This window comes from Cynara cardunculus (assembly GCF_001531365.2).
Source record: "Cynara cardunculus var. scolymus isolate 2C chromosome LG 11, CcrdV1, whole genome shotgun sequence".
Lineage (NCBI taxonomy): Eukaryota > Viridiplantae > Streptophyta > Magnoliopsida > Asterales > Asteraceae > Cynara > Cynara cardunculus.
This window is the reverse complement of record NC_037538.1, coordinates 19341308-19355001: the sequence shown is the minus strand read 5'-3', so window position 1 is coordinate 19355001 and position 13694 is coordinate 19341308. Positions and strand designations below refer to the sequence as shown.

Here is a 13694-nt window from a genome sequence, read left to right as displayed (position 1 = left end):
TTAGATGATTTGTCTTTAGATGAGAGTAAATATATGAGAGATATGGCTCTCAAGATGAAAAAGAAATTTGACAAATATTGGGGTACTTGTAATCTGTTGATTTCCATTGRTGHTGTTTTAGATCCTAGATACAAGATGAAGTTGGTTGAGTTCTCTTTTAGTTCCATTTATTCAGAGGATGAGGCACCTAAGCAAATGAAAAGTGTTCAAGATACTCTTACTAAAATGTTTGAAGAGTATGTTGAACAACATAAAGCGGCTAATGTTGTTCAAATGAGTAGTGCACCTGACAAAAGTGAGAGTGGAGTTAAGAGTGGTTATAACAAGTTAAGTTCTAGGGTTGGTATCAAGAGTGGCACGGCAAAGTATGATCAACATATCAGAAGCGTTGACACTTTTGCAAGTGTGAAGTCAAAGTTAGACGTTTATTTAGAAGAAGGCGTGTACATTGGTGATTCAGGTGCATATTTTGATGCCTTGGAGTGGTGGAAGGAGAAAAATCTGAAGTTCAGAATTTTGTCTAAAATGGCTGCTGATGTTTTGGTAATTCCGATAACTACTGTTGCTTCAAAATTAGCTTTTAGTGCTGGTGGGAGAGTTATCGATGCTCATCGCGCCTCTTTAGGGACGAAGACGGTAGATATGCTCATTTGCGGAGCTGATTGGTATCGTCATCATTATGGACTACACAAAAAGAAAACCAAGGTAATTTGCTTAATCTTATCACTTATGAATTTATGATACTTGTTTTCTTACAACAACTAATAATTGTTTTGTTTGTTTGTTGTAGGAAACTGATGATATAATATATATTGAACTTCCATGAGGTGATAACTGACAAATGATGATGAGCGGATTGTTTTTTTTTGTTCAAATGACAATGGTGATTTGTTTTTTTTAAACTATGGACAATTGATGTGTAATAGTTAACTGAATGACAAATAGTGGTGTTCGTTTGTTTAAGTTCATTTAGGCATGTTCGTTTATGTTCGTTTATGTTCATTTAGGCATGTTCGTTTATGTTCGTTAAGACTGTTCGTTTATGCTCATTTAGGCATGTTCGTTTATGTTCATTAAGATGTTCGTTTATGTTCGTTCGTTTACGTTCGTTTAACTTGTTAACGAACGAACATAAACGAACACGAACATATCGGATTTCTAAACGAACGAACACGAACACAATTATTTTCGTTCGTTTACCGTTCGTGTTCGTTCGTTTGTTCGGTTAAGTTAAACGAACGAACACGAATAAGCCTCCGTTCGTGTTCGTTCGGTTCGTTTACAGCCCTACACATACCCATCCCTCTATATTCCGGTTTAACGAGAAATCCCGACCGATGGACCGGGGCCCCACGGGGTCTGGGCCCATTCCCTTCTTATTTGGAAACGGAACGGATGCTATTCAAAGAAACTACGAGTAAAAAAGACGTCACTGAATAAAGCAAAAAGGGAAAGGCAGCAGTGCTGTTGTTGACCCCCCCCTCCAGTCGTGTACGCCATTCGACTCGATTCGGTACGACATAGCTGATCGCGATCTGGCTCAAAACTCTCTCATCCCATCTCCAACACCTCCATCTTTTTCCTACTTCTAGAGAGAGAGAGAGAGAGAAGCCGTCCAGTTAGTTCGTCGACTCATGCATTTCTGGAGGGTGATAGTTGTTGGTGCAAATCTATTTCATCCTGCTATAAATACTAGGGAAGAGAGAATTGTGGTCAAGTGGTTTTATGACTTATGAGGATTAGTTCTTTGAAGAAATGGAGTTTGTGGGGAGAACATTGAAGAAAGAATTTAGAGGATTTGGGGTTTTCTCCGGAGTAGTGAAATCCTACGATTCCGCATCCGAGTTCTTCGAGATCGGCTACGAAGATGGTGATTCGGAAGAAATTGAATTCTCCGAGTTGGCTGCTCTTTTGGACGTAGACGGAGTTCTTAGGGATCATTCTCCATCTCTGCTGGCCAATAAACCGTCTAGGGTTGGGAGAAGACCTAAGAAGAGGCGGAGGGTTCTTGGCTCATCAAATTCAGGTAATGAAAATGATTTTTCATCTTCTCTTGGTAATGCGGTGACGATTGATGATAGTAATTTGGATACTGTTGTAGATGGGGAATTAAGGAATGAAGCCATTATTGTTGAGAAATTGACTAAAAATATGGACTTTAGCGGTAACAATAACAACAATATTAATAGTAGTTGCAAGAATGCGAATTTGAAAACTGGTGGTTTGGAATTAAACTGCGGTTTGAATAGTAATGCGAAGGGAAATGATGATGGAATTGACTTGAATTTGGATTTGAATGAAGAAAACCGTTGGGAATCAAAAAAGGGGGACGATTTAGTGGATAAGTCTATCATGAAAGAGCGTTGTTTTGACTTGAACATGGACTTCGACGATGTTCATAATAAGAATCAAGATGTTGACCCTGACGGGTGTCTGAAGGGGAGCCATGGAGAAAGTCATAAGAGAGAACATTCTGGCGGAGAAGTTGAGGGAACTCAGATTGAAGGTGCTGCACTGAATGATTCCCATTTGGAAGTTTCTGGTGGTACTGATCTGCAGGGAAATCTTTCAGGCACCGGTGACATTGCAGTTGAAAGTCGTGGAGCTTTGGGTGCTAATTTCTTAAATAATCAGAATTCTTCTGACAGTCAAACAAATAATGTCTCCATTGCTGGTGTTTCACCAGTTCTTGAATATCATGGCACTTTGGGGAAAACATACCCAGGAGGTAGAAGAGGTAGAAAGAGAAGAAAGCTTTCAGATTCTCCAAACACTGCAGCAGGAAGTGTGTTAAGAAGGAGTGCTAGGAGGCGAGCTAAGTTTTCTGCTGAAGATCATGATTCTAATGCCACTGGATATGATGTTGCTGATAGTGCAGTGCCGTCTCCAGTTGCGAGTGCAGTTTCAGAGGACCAGCCTACAATCTCTGGATGTGAAGAATCTGAAGAGCCGAGTATTCTTCCTCGAAAGCTGGAGTTACCACCATCTACAGGAAATATAAATCTAGATGGCCTTCCAGTACTTGATCTTTTCTCTGTTTATGCTTTTCTGAGATCATTTAGTACAATATTATTTTTAAGCCCATTTGAGTTGGGGGATTTTGTGGCATCTATTAGAAGCAAGTCTCCTAGTTTATTGATTGATTCTATTCATGTTTCTCTTTTACACACTTTGAGGAAGCATTTAGAGTTCCAATCAAGTGAGAGTTCAACATCAGCTACTAATTGCCTAAGGTACTCCTTTAGTCATTTTGCTCCCTGGCATATGCATCTTTTCCTTTATTCAAGAACTTCTCTTTGTTCTGTGCTATCTATGTTTTTTGTTTGTTCATTTCTATAAGATTTCTATTATAGGGATCTTAACTGGAATCTTCTGGACTTGATCACTTGGCCCATCTTTATGGTTGAGTACCTACTTATGAAACCTGGTTTTGATCTTGCTCGCTTGAAGTTGCTTAAGATTGACTATTACAAACAGCCAGAATTTGTGAAGGTTGAAATATTGCAGTATATCTGTGATGATGTGATAGAAGGGGAGGCTATAAGTTCAGAGCTTAATAGGAGGACACTGGTAGGAGAACCTACTATCACCATGGAGTCTGATCAAAATACAACGTTGGTGGCTTCTAAGAAAAGGAGGGCAACGATGGCTATTTCTGGTAGTTCATGCATGAGTGAGGAGGCTGTTGATGAAACCGCAGATTGGAACAGTGATGAATGCTGCCTCTGTAAAATGGATGGCAATTTAATATGCTGTGATGGCTGCCCTGCGGCATTCCATTCGAAGTGTGTAGGCATTGCCACTAATCTCTTGCCAGAGGGCGACTGGTATTGTCCTGAGTGCCTAGTTGACAATAACAACCCTGGCATGAATGTGGCGAAGTCAATCCGAGGAGCAGATCTATTGGGAGTTGACCCGCATGGACGATTATTTTATAGCAGCTGTGGTTATCTTTTGGTGTAAGTTATTTCATATTTGTCTTCATTATTGACAGTGAAGTAATTTTCTTTTCCAAATAAGATTGTTTTCTAGTTCTGAACTTACATTGATCTATTGCTGGAATATTGGGCTACACTGAGCTGAATCCCTTAGACTAGTGAGATATAATGTGAGCAATCTACATATTTAACTTCCTCGATGCAGATTCATCCGACATGGTTTGGTTATGTGATCCTCAGTTGCTGTTCAAGCAGTCTAGTTTTACATATACCCAACCCCTGAGACTACTTTTGGCTTATTAGTACCTCTAGACTGAGGGGCCAGGGCCTAGTTGGGTTTCTATTTCTTTGTTATGCAAGTTTTTTGCCATCACCTGTAAGGATGTTAGGTTTTATCATGCGTTACTAGTTTCAATAATCTCTTCTCAAGCTAACAGTTCTTGTTTTCCAACTTCTGCATATACCTTTTTTGATTCTTAACTTTTCTGATGTACATGTGGGAGAAGAAGTCTTGAGATAAGCATGCTCATTCGTTGTTCTGTGAATTAAATTCCTCTGAAAAATGATTTTATGAATCTTCTTTCCTAATTCCTGCACATGCCTTTTACGTGGGTGAATTTGCAGGTCAGATCTTTGTGATGCTGAAACCTCATTTCATTACTATCATATGAATGACTTGACTGCTCTCATCAGTGCACTGAATTTATTGAATGGTCCATATAGAGCTATATCAAATACCATCACCAAATACTGGCATTTATACAAGAAATGCTATGTAGCAAAAAGTAAAATGGATTCAGCAAATGCTTCTTTAAGTGTGGAGCCTCTTTTGAAGGTCCACATGCCTAATACTTATATGGCAACCGTGCCATGTGAATCTTCAGAAATTTGTGCAAAGGAGGAGACCCTCACTGAAGAAAAACCAGGACACGATGGCTCTAACATGGTTAATGCAGGAACATTGGCTACAAAATCTGCCAAACTAGAGAGACCATTAGCTCCTTCTGCAGGATCTTCTGAGATTTCTGAGGCTTTTGTGGGCACTCAGAAATTCTTAAAATCCGGATTAGATTCATTAAATGGATCTGCTGGGGTTCCTCAGAACCCTGCTTCTGTTGGAGATCCTTATTCAACACCATCCAAAATGAATGTTGAACAAAGAAAAAAAGTTGCTTCTTCAAACTACGGCTGTGACTTGTCTAAAACAACCACAAGGAAAGGCATGCCTCAGCAGTTAGAAATTGGTTATCTGAATTTATATAGCTTTGCTAGAGTGGCATCATCAGTGGCTGGAGAATGGACTCGTAAACCATCAGACAAGATCTCTCAAACACCTACGAAATCACTGGAGGAATTGATTTCTGCACAGATGAAAGCCATATCGAGGACATCTATTGACTTCTGTTGGTCAAATATCCAGAATCTAAGTGTGGATGCTAGGAAAGAAAAATGTGGCTGGTGCCTCTCTTGCAAATTTCCCACTGATGATGGGAATTGCCTATTCGTCATGAATAACACTGATGTCTTGGGAAGTTATACAAGTAACCTGCTAGGTTTTGGTTCAAGAATAAGTAGGAAGGATCGTCTTGTTGATGTCATGTGCCATATTCTTTGCATTGAAGATCGCTTGCATGGTCTTCTCTTGGGTCCTTGGCTCAATCCGCATTTCCCAAAGCTTTATCGTAAAAGATTTCTTGAAGCATCTGATATCGCTTCAGTTAAAGACCTGTTGCTCATGGTATGAGTTCCTTGTTATTTGCTTGAATACTACCTAGAACTGCAGGTGCATATCAAATGAACAATCAATGGGTTATTTTTCTATTGGGGTGTAAGCCTGTGTAGGTAGGGCTGTAAACGAACCGAACGAACACGAACGGAGGCTTGTTCATGTTCGTTCGTTTAACTTAACCGAACAAACGAACGAACACGAATGGTAAACGAACGAAAATCTTTGTGTTCGTGTTCGTTCGTTTAGAAATAAGGTGTGTTCGTGTTCGTTTATGTTCGTTCGTTAACATGCTAAACGAACGTAAACGAACGAACATAAACGAACATAAACGAATAGGTTAAACGAACATAAATAAATATTATTTGAATTCAAAATAAATAAATAAAAGATTATATATTAAATTATATATAGACGAACGTAAACGAACGATAAATAAACGAACGTTCATGAACATAAATGAACGAACGAGACTCTTGTTCATGTTCGTTCGTTTAACTAAACGAACAAAAAAATTTGTTCATGTTCGTTCATTTATTAAGTAAACGAACATAAACGAACTTCCCGCCGAACGGTTCATGAACGGTTCGCTGAACGTTCGGTTCGTTTACAGCCCTATGTGTAGGGATCCTACTCATTTACTGCAATTGTTTCAATTTGTTGGTTTAGCATATAGACATACATTTCATTTACTCTTATGCTTGCTTTACTAATTCATATAATTCTGGCATGTGCCATCACATGCTAGGTCCTATTTCGTTCTTACTTTAGTACCTTAGGACGAAATTTTTATTTTAAAATTTTTATTAGTCTCTTCATGCAATTAAAAATATGCTTTCTCTTGCTTTCATATGATTTTCTTTCTCGTCTATTTTCTTGCAAGACCTCTATTTTAAGAGTGTAATGAAGGTAAATTTTTTGTTTCAACTTCTTTAATCTCACCGAGACGATCCATGGTTGAATTTTAGATAAAGCTCAAGAGGAAGCCATTTTCTAAATCAGCATGTTAGGTTTGTATATTGCATACTTTTTTTAATGTAGCATGTTTTCTCCCTCTTTTCTTGATGTAAATTATCTTAGATTTACTGTAAGAGATATAGTACAAGCCTTTGTATAGCAAACTAATGTAGGCACAAAAAAACCCATAAGAAATTATGAAGTTGTATAACTAAATAGATAAGATAAAGAGGTGAAACATCCTAAGGTTTCAGCCTTTCAGGATATGGTGTCTTTTCACATGCTTCTATGACTTTCCCCATGTCAACCTTGGCTAATCTCTACCTCTCTTATGACTTTCCGTTGGTACAAGTCTCTTTTTCTTGCCAGTCATACATAGGTCCATATAAGAGATGACTAAGAAATTGTTTGTTTTTGTATAATATAATGGGTTCACTTCTCCAGAAGCCCAAGTTTCATTCCAGGTCAAACTGGTGGGAATAAAAAGACATTCCCATTTTCATTCCATATCATTTTCATTTTCATTCCCATTTTCTTTTCCCAACCTGAACCAAGCAGCCCCTAAATCATCAGAGGCGATATTGCATCAACTTACCTCAACCAATGCTCCCCACTATTTAACATATATTTTATTTCCAAGGAAATCCCTCAAGAGGATGTTAACAAGCAACAATAGAAGCGAAGGATGGATTCTGAGGTTTAGTGTGTAGGAGTAGATGTGGGGCAGCCAAGGTTTCCATGCTTAGCAAACAAGGAAAGCCTATCCTGGAAACCTGAGAGAGGGAGGGGAATTTATATCCTTCTCACTAAATAAAAGTAACCTAGGTGCCACACCTCCACAACAGCATTGGCATTTATGCTGACTCTTCTTGTATACCTGTCTTTGGGTGCCCAGCATTCTATCTTGCAAATCATAGCAGTCCACCATCTAATGGAACTTATATTCTGTGTATTAATGTGTTAACATGCTTACCTCATTTTATGCTTCTACAACTCGGTTGAAGTTACACTTCACGTGCTTAGTTCTTTTCTGGATTTATCTAAAACCCTTGCTATGCAAGGTTTCTGTCCACACCCCAAATTCGCATTAACACCGACAGTATTTGGTTTTTAGAGTTGGCCCTATTTTCTTGTTCTTTTCTTTGCCTTTACTTCTGTTTTACATCTCATTATGGTGTTGGGGTGCTTAGAGGTCCATTTATTTGGCTCAGGATAACAGACATTTTTACTTCTGACACATTACAAGCATACGTTGCTTCCTTGTCATCCTATAGGTGGTCACTTTGAGCTTCACCAAGATTTCAATAAAACAGATTGGTTTGATGCCTATTTTCTACTTACCTACTCCCACAAAAGGAAAATACCGAATCGAGGGTCCATACTTTCCCATTTTTCATATTCTCTTATATGAATAATAAATATTGAACCAAGACTAAACTACAGGTTAACTGGTTAACAAATAAAGCAATATTTACAATCCGTGTGACTTCTATAAGTACCACAAGTTGACATTGCTTTTGTTGTGCAATAGCCAATAAGGAGTATCTTGGAATGAGTCTTCCCCTTAGTTTGATGCTTTGATTCTGTAGGCATGCTATTGCCAACATTTTATTTCATCCGGTACAACCATCCAAGTGGACTGACACGTATATGGGAAATAGAGAATCAGTCTTCAATAAAGCTCTAGGCTGTTCAGGACAGTAGGTCCCTGAAAATGGACTTGGGGGTGGAAACTGGGATTCAGTTGTAGGAGTTGCGGTGTCATGTGTTCTATATTTCTTCCTTAGCAGTCTAGAGTGTTAATAGCTACAAAAGAGTTTGTTGGAAGTGATCTGCATTCTTGGCATCTTTCATCTTTAGTAATTAATATGGAAATTCAAAAAATATTTTACTTACAATCAAGGTTGCGGAATCGGGTTTCGAGGCTGTCCGAGGCGTAAGCCATGAGGCAGAAATACATACACCCATATATATATGTACACACTACATAATACCAATATGCATTCCACTGCTTATACACAGAAAATATATGCAATCTATACAACATACACACTGGAGTACTAGACACTATATATATATATATATAATACTAAATTAGATATAGTAACAAAGAAAAAAGATAGTGATCTATTAATATATATATGTGTGTGTATGTATGTATAAATTAATATTCTCACAGCTCATAAAGAAAAAAAATAATAAAATAGCAGCAAAGTGGGAGTAGAAGTAGGACTCTGACATGTAGTAGGGACTAAATATAAAAGAAGTGTATTCAGTAGCATCACATGCTTTTTAAAACCATGCTTACAATTATCTTGAGCCTTTTGGCATGCAGCAAAGATTGCTTAGATGAAAATATGATTATCGGCTATGGAAGTCTCTTCTACCTGTTTTGGCATAAACATTGTAACTGCTAGCATGGGATATAATGCATGAAAAAATAACAATACTGAGATCGCTCACGCATAAAAGTCAGGCAAATGTTTCTCACAACAGTTTACACATCCTCATCTTTAGAACCGGGATGGATAGTGATCTCAAGCTTTTTAATCGTTACATGAAATAAGCTGTTGCTTGATTTATAGTTTTTGAAGCATTTCGCTTCTGATTTATGCTACTTTTGCGTTCAGTTAGAGTCCAATATTCGGTTACTTGCACTTTCGGATGAGTGGCTGAAACATGTGGATTCGGTGGTTACAGTGGGCTCTGCTTCTCATTTTGTGACATCTAAGCTTCGTATGCCCTCAAGAAATGTGATTGGAAGGAAAAGATCTAGGTCTTTGGATACAGAGCCCCATGCTTCTAAAAATGCATCCAGTGGACTGGGTCTATTCTGGTGGAGGGGTGGTAGGCTTACACGAAAGCTTTTCAGCTGGAAAGTTTTGCCTCACTCGTTGGCTTGCAAAGCTGCCCGACAAGGTCGATATCGATTTAACTTAATTATGTTATTTCTATTTTCTCGGATAATTCCAAATGTATAATTACTCTAAATCATTTTTAGTTTTGAATTTTTTAGGTGGGGGCAAGAAGATTGATGGTATATTATACCCTGAAAATTCCGATTTTCCAAAGAGAAGCAAAGCTCTTGCTTGGCGAGCTTCTGTGGAGTCAGCAACTACTGTGGAACATCTTGCTCTTCAGGTATCTTCACTGCTTCTTTAGTTCTTATTTTTGTTTTTTGGTTCAACAATGTACTTGGACCCTTTGCCAAATTGTTAAGCAAACTGTATACAAGTGGCTTAACTTTCCTGATGGAGCTCCAACAAAATTTGAACTTATAATGATTTTTAGTACGATGGAATCATGCCAACAATGCTTGTTTTCTAAACCTCATTTAGTGTTTAGTGAGCAATTGTATTTTGTTTTTCTTCTCAGGTTAGGGAATTTGATTCTAACATTAAATGGGAAGAAATTGAGAATACCAGTCATCTTGCAAAAATGGATAAGGAATCTATAAAGTCAATGAGGTCATTTAAAAAGTCTATAATTCGGCGCAAGTGTTCAGAAGGAGCTGCTGTGAAATATCTTCTAGATTTTGGCAAGAGAAGATTTATACCTGATACCGTTGTAAAACATGGATCTAAGCTTGAAGAGTCATCAAGTGGAAGGAAGAAATATTGGCTGGAAGAGCCCTATGTTCCTTTGTTTCTTTTAAAAGCTTTTGAAGACAGAAGAATTGCATTCAAGTCCAATAAGACGAGTCCGGGTAGCCTTCCAGTTAACCGAAGAATGCTGATGCCCTCTAAGAAAGTAGGTTTCTCATACCTTTTTTCCAAAGCAGAAAAACCTGAGAACCATTGGTGTGCGCATTGCAATAAGGATGTTCCTCTCAGGTACTATGTTTTTATCATTGCTGATCTGAACTCTGTTTTTCTTAACAAAGTGTCCAACTTTAAAGTGATTTTTCATGTCCACTATGGATAACCCTTTCACTAAGTACTTTAATTTGTTATTTTTATGTAATAAGAAGTATATACAATCAATCTAACTTGACTGTCAAAACAAATTTTAGTACATCCTTCATGGATCTTAAATGGAAGAGCATGGAAAAAGAGTTGAAGACTAATTATAAAGAGACCACCATCAGCTACTAATGGACTATAACAATGACATATCTTGAAATGTAGGTTTTTTCTTTTATTGACAAAGGAGTATATTAGTAACATTATCTGATTTTAATATGTAAGTCTAGATAAAAGAATTATTGTGAAACATCCAAAAGGGAAACGTAAACACTTATAAATTACAATGTAGTGAGAAAATATTTGCTTTCTGCCATTGGTTTAATTCTTTTTCTTTTACTACCTGTATGAAATGTAACTAGATTGTTATGTGTCCATCTATGAACTTTTTCATCAGGCGTCTTTGAACACCAAACGTATCACAACCATCAATAAACTACAAACATGACAAATCATCTCACGTTTTTCCTCACTAACCGCATACTTGGGCCCCTCATCCATAACTTGGCAATGAATTTTTTTCTTTTTAGACATCTACTATGGATTTATGCATGAATAGCGGGAAGCTTCTTATTAAATGATTATTTCATGTGCCTTGGACATTTAATAAAACGAGATGAGTGCAAGGCCTTGACATTATGTGTGGTGGCAATGCTATGACACTTGCATTAGTGCGAGCAAATAGTCCGATGCGTTTATACGGCATGCTTGCCATGATGCAATTGTAGATGTCGAGCTTGGTTTTAAAAAGCGCAATGCGGTCCGAGGCGGTAAGGGTCCTGGAAGCCGATGCGTGATGCGTGATGCTGATGCGCTCGCATCACGCACGTTACAGGAAGTACCTGAGAGGAAGTCTTGATTCTTTTTCATTCTTTTTTAGTGGCTCACTGATTGATTCCTAAACTAAATGACCAAGTGACCAACTAATTCTTTTTCATTTCAATTAAGTGCGTGATTTTTTAGTGGCTCACTGATTGATTCCTTGTTTGCATATTAAGATGGTAAGTTCTATCATCTTTAATATTCTCCTTTCTTTTTATAAACGAAATCATGATGCATTCGACTTCCCAGAACATGCTGGTCATGCATGATGGAATTTAATTACTTAAATGTTCCTCTGAAGTCTGCATACGTAGGGTTGAAATTTGCAGTATCTTCTGTAACTCGGTTGTAGTCACTTTTGTAAATTCAACTGGAAAGAAGCATTCGTCTGGTGGTTTATCCATGCCAATTGTAGTATTCTCTGTAGTTGTACTGATGCCATCTCACTTTTCTAATGCAGGGATGCCATAAGTTGCCAATCTTGTGAAGGTAAATAGTTTCTACACAAATCTATTTAAAAGATTTTCCTTTACATGTTCTATGTCGTAGCTTCTGGTTACTTTGTTTTGTTTAACCTGAAAAGTAGAAGGCTCATAAAGGTAACTATTGAGCAAACGAAAGAGTACGACAAGCCTTGGATCAACTTTGTGACCAACCTATTTGTTAAATGAAGAGAAATGTACAAAGAGTTGTTCTCTCAACCTCTGCAAAAAACCAAGGAGCCCTGATCCAATGGGGTGATTCTTGGAGAACAAGGCAATGATGCAATATATTAAGTAAAATGAGCTGGTGAGCCGAAATAGTAAACCAAAATGGAACATCAACTTGAACTACATAGTATATTTATCTAACAGTCTTCAAGTTGGATTGCAAAACCAAACATCTTCAACTTGTCATACATAGGATCAGTTTTTAGAGGTTTCTTCAAGATGTTTACGAGTTGGGCCTCGGAAAGCATCCAATCTGGTCTAGTAGTAGGTGGCCTGTGACATTATGAACCACATTTTATGAACATAAATAAATCAACCTCAATATATTTTGTATGCTCACAAAAAATATGTCAAACCAGAAGAAAATCTTCCAAACCCTAAAGCTATAAACCTTCACTTGTGACCAGGGGACAGGGAAAGCTTGAATCTAATTTCTACAATGAGAAATACAAACATAATTGAAATGCATAGGGTTCCTATGCACGAGGATGATGGGGATGCTCGTTGGTTTTCCTTCCTCGTACCTAAGTTAGATAGATGTTGTTTACACCATGGCCTAGTACTCACATTCTGTATTACACACTGTTCTAAAATGTGAATTAAGAGGTTGTTTAAGCATTTGCCTAGTCGTCTGGAATTGGAGTCACACTATCCCTCTAATATTCTTCTAAGCAGACTATTAAGCATCCTCTGCATGACTAAGCGATTATTAAGAGGCCATATGTTGGAATCAAGCTGACTGTGGGTTGGCAGAGAGATTGAATGGAGAGAAGGAATCTCAACTTCTAGAACACTATTTGCCCCTACCCGAAGCAAATTAGTTACTAATCCACTCACTATGCATGCTTGTAAATGTTGCCTGCACAAAAAAATAAATAACTGTAAACATGTAAGGCTAGCGTTCCTATATGCTGTTATGAGGATGTAGTCATAGTTGAGCTTGTATTATATTCATCTATCTAGGACAACAAACCCACAACACACACACACACACATATATATACTAGAAGGGTACTCGCACAATGTAGCGAGATACATTTCGATTTTAATGTTTTTTTGTCTCAGCCGATGTCATAATACAGATTTATGTGGTTTTGAGAAAGCGATAATATTTTTATTTTTGAATAAAATATAAATATGAAGATATATCATAAAAAATTGAAAAAAAAGTTATTGATATTAGTACCAAACTAATTATTTAAAATTTCTACTTTTTTGTGTATTTCTTTAATTAATTATTTTATTTTTAGTTTAATAATATATTTTATAAAGATAATAATAAAATATGTTGTTAGAACTCAATGATTATCTTAATTATATTTTTAGATTTTTTATATTTAGTATGAGATGTTTATCTGCAGTTAGTTACACGAATTCAAACATGAAGTTTTAATAAGTTGTACTTAAGCACAATTTACTTGTAATCTTAAATTTTAAGTAATATGCATCAATAAACAGTATTTCATGTATAAAAAAATTGTTTTTAAGAGTTTTTGTCAAATGCTTTATAATATAGTATATATATATATATATATTTAATTTAAGTTTAATAATGAAATAATTTATTTTTGGTTTAATA

The 13694-nt window shown here is 37.0% G+C and overlaps 1 protein-coding gene across 5 annotated transcripts in view; it reads left to right on the top strand.

Annotated features, from left to right (window-relative positions):
* Positions 1-1461: 1461 nt before the first annotated feature.
* The window catches only part of LOC112520823 (DDT domain-containing protein PTM), a 17085-nt gene continuing 4852 nt past the window's right edge, over positions 1462-13694 (top strand). The window contains exons 1-8 of one of the 5 annotated variants that reach the window (XM_025129423.1): positions 1462-2026; positions 2303-3233; positions 3354-3959; positions 4563-5676; positions 9252-9540; positions 9623-9762; positions 9997-10454; positions 11866-11894. In XM_025129423.1, coding sequence (XP_024985191.1) covers positions 1756-2026; positions 2303-3233; positions 3354-3959; positions 4563-5676; positions 9252-9540; positions 9623-9762; positions 9997-10454; positions 11866-11894 — 3838 coding nt within the window. In that variant the 5' untranslated portion in view covers positions 1462-1755. Of the gene's footprint in view, positions 3234-3353; positions 3960-4562; positions 5677-9251; positions 9541-9622; positions 9763-9996; positions 10455-11865; positions 11895-13694 lie in introns of all 5 variants that reach the window. The other 4 variants (XM_025129421.1, XM_025129422.1, XM_025129420.1 and 1 more) reach the window with 4 other exon arrangements.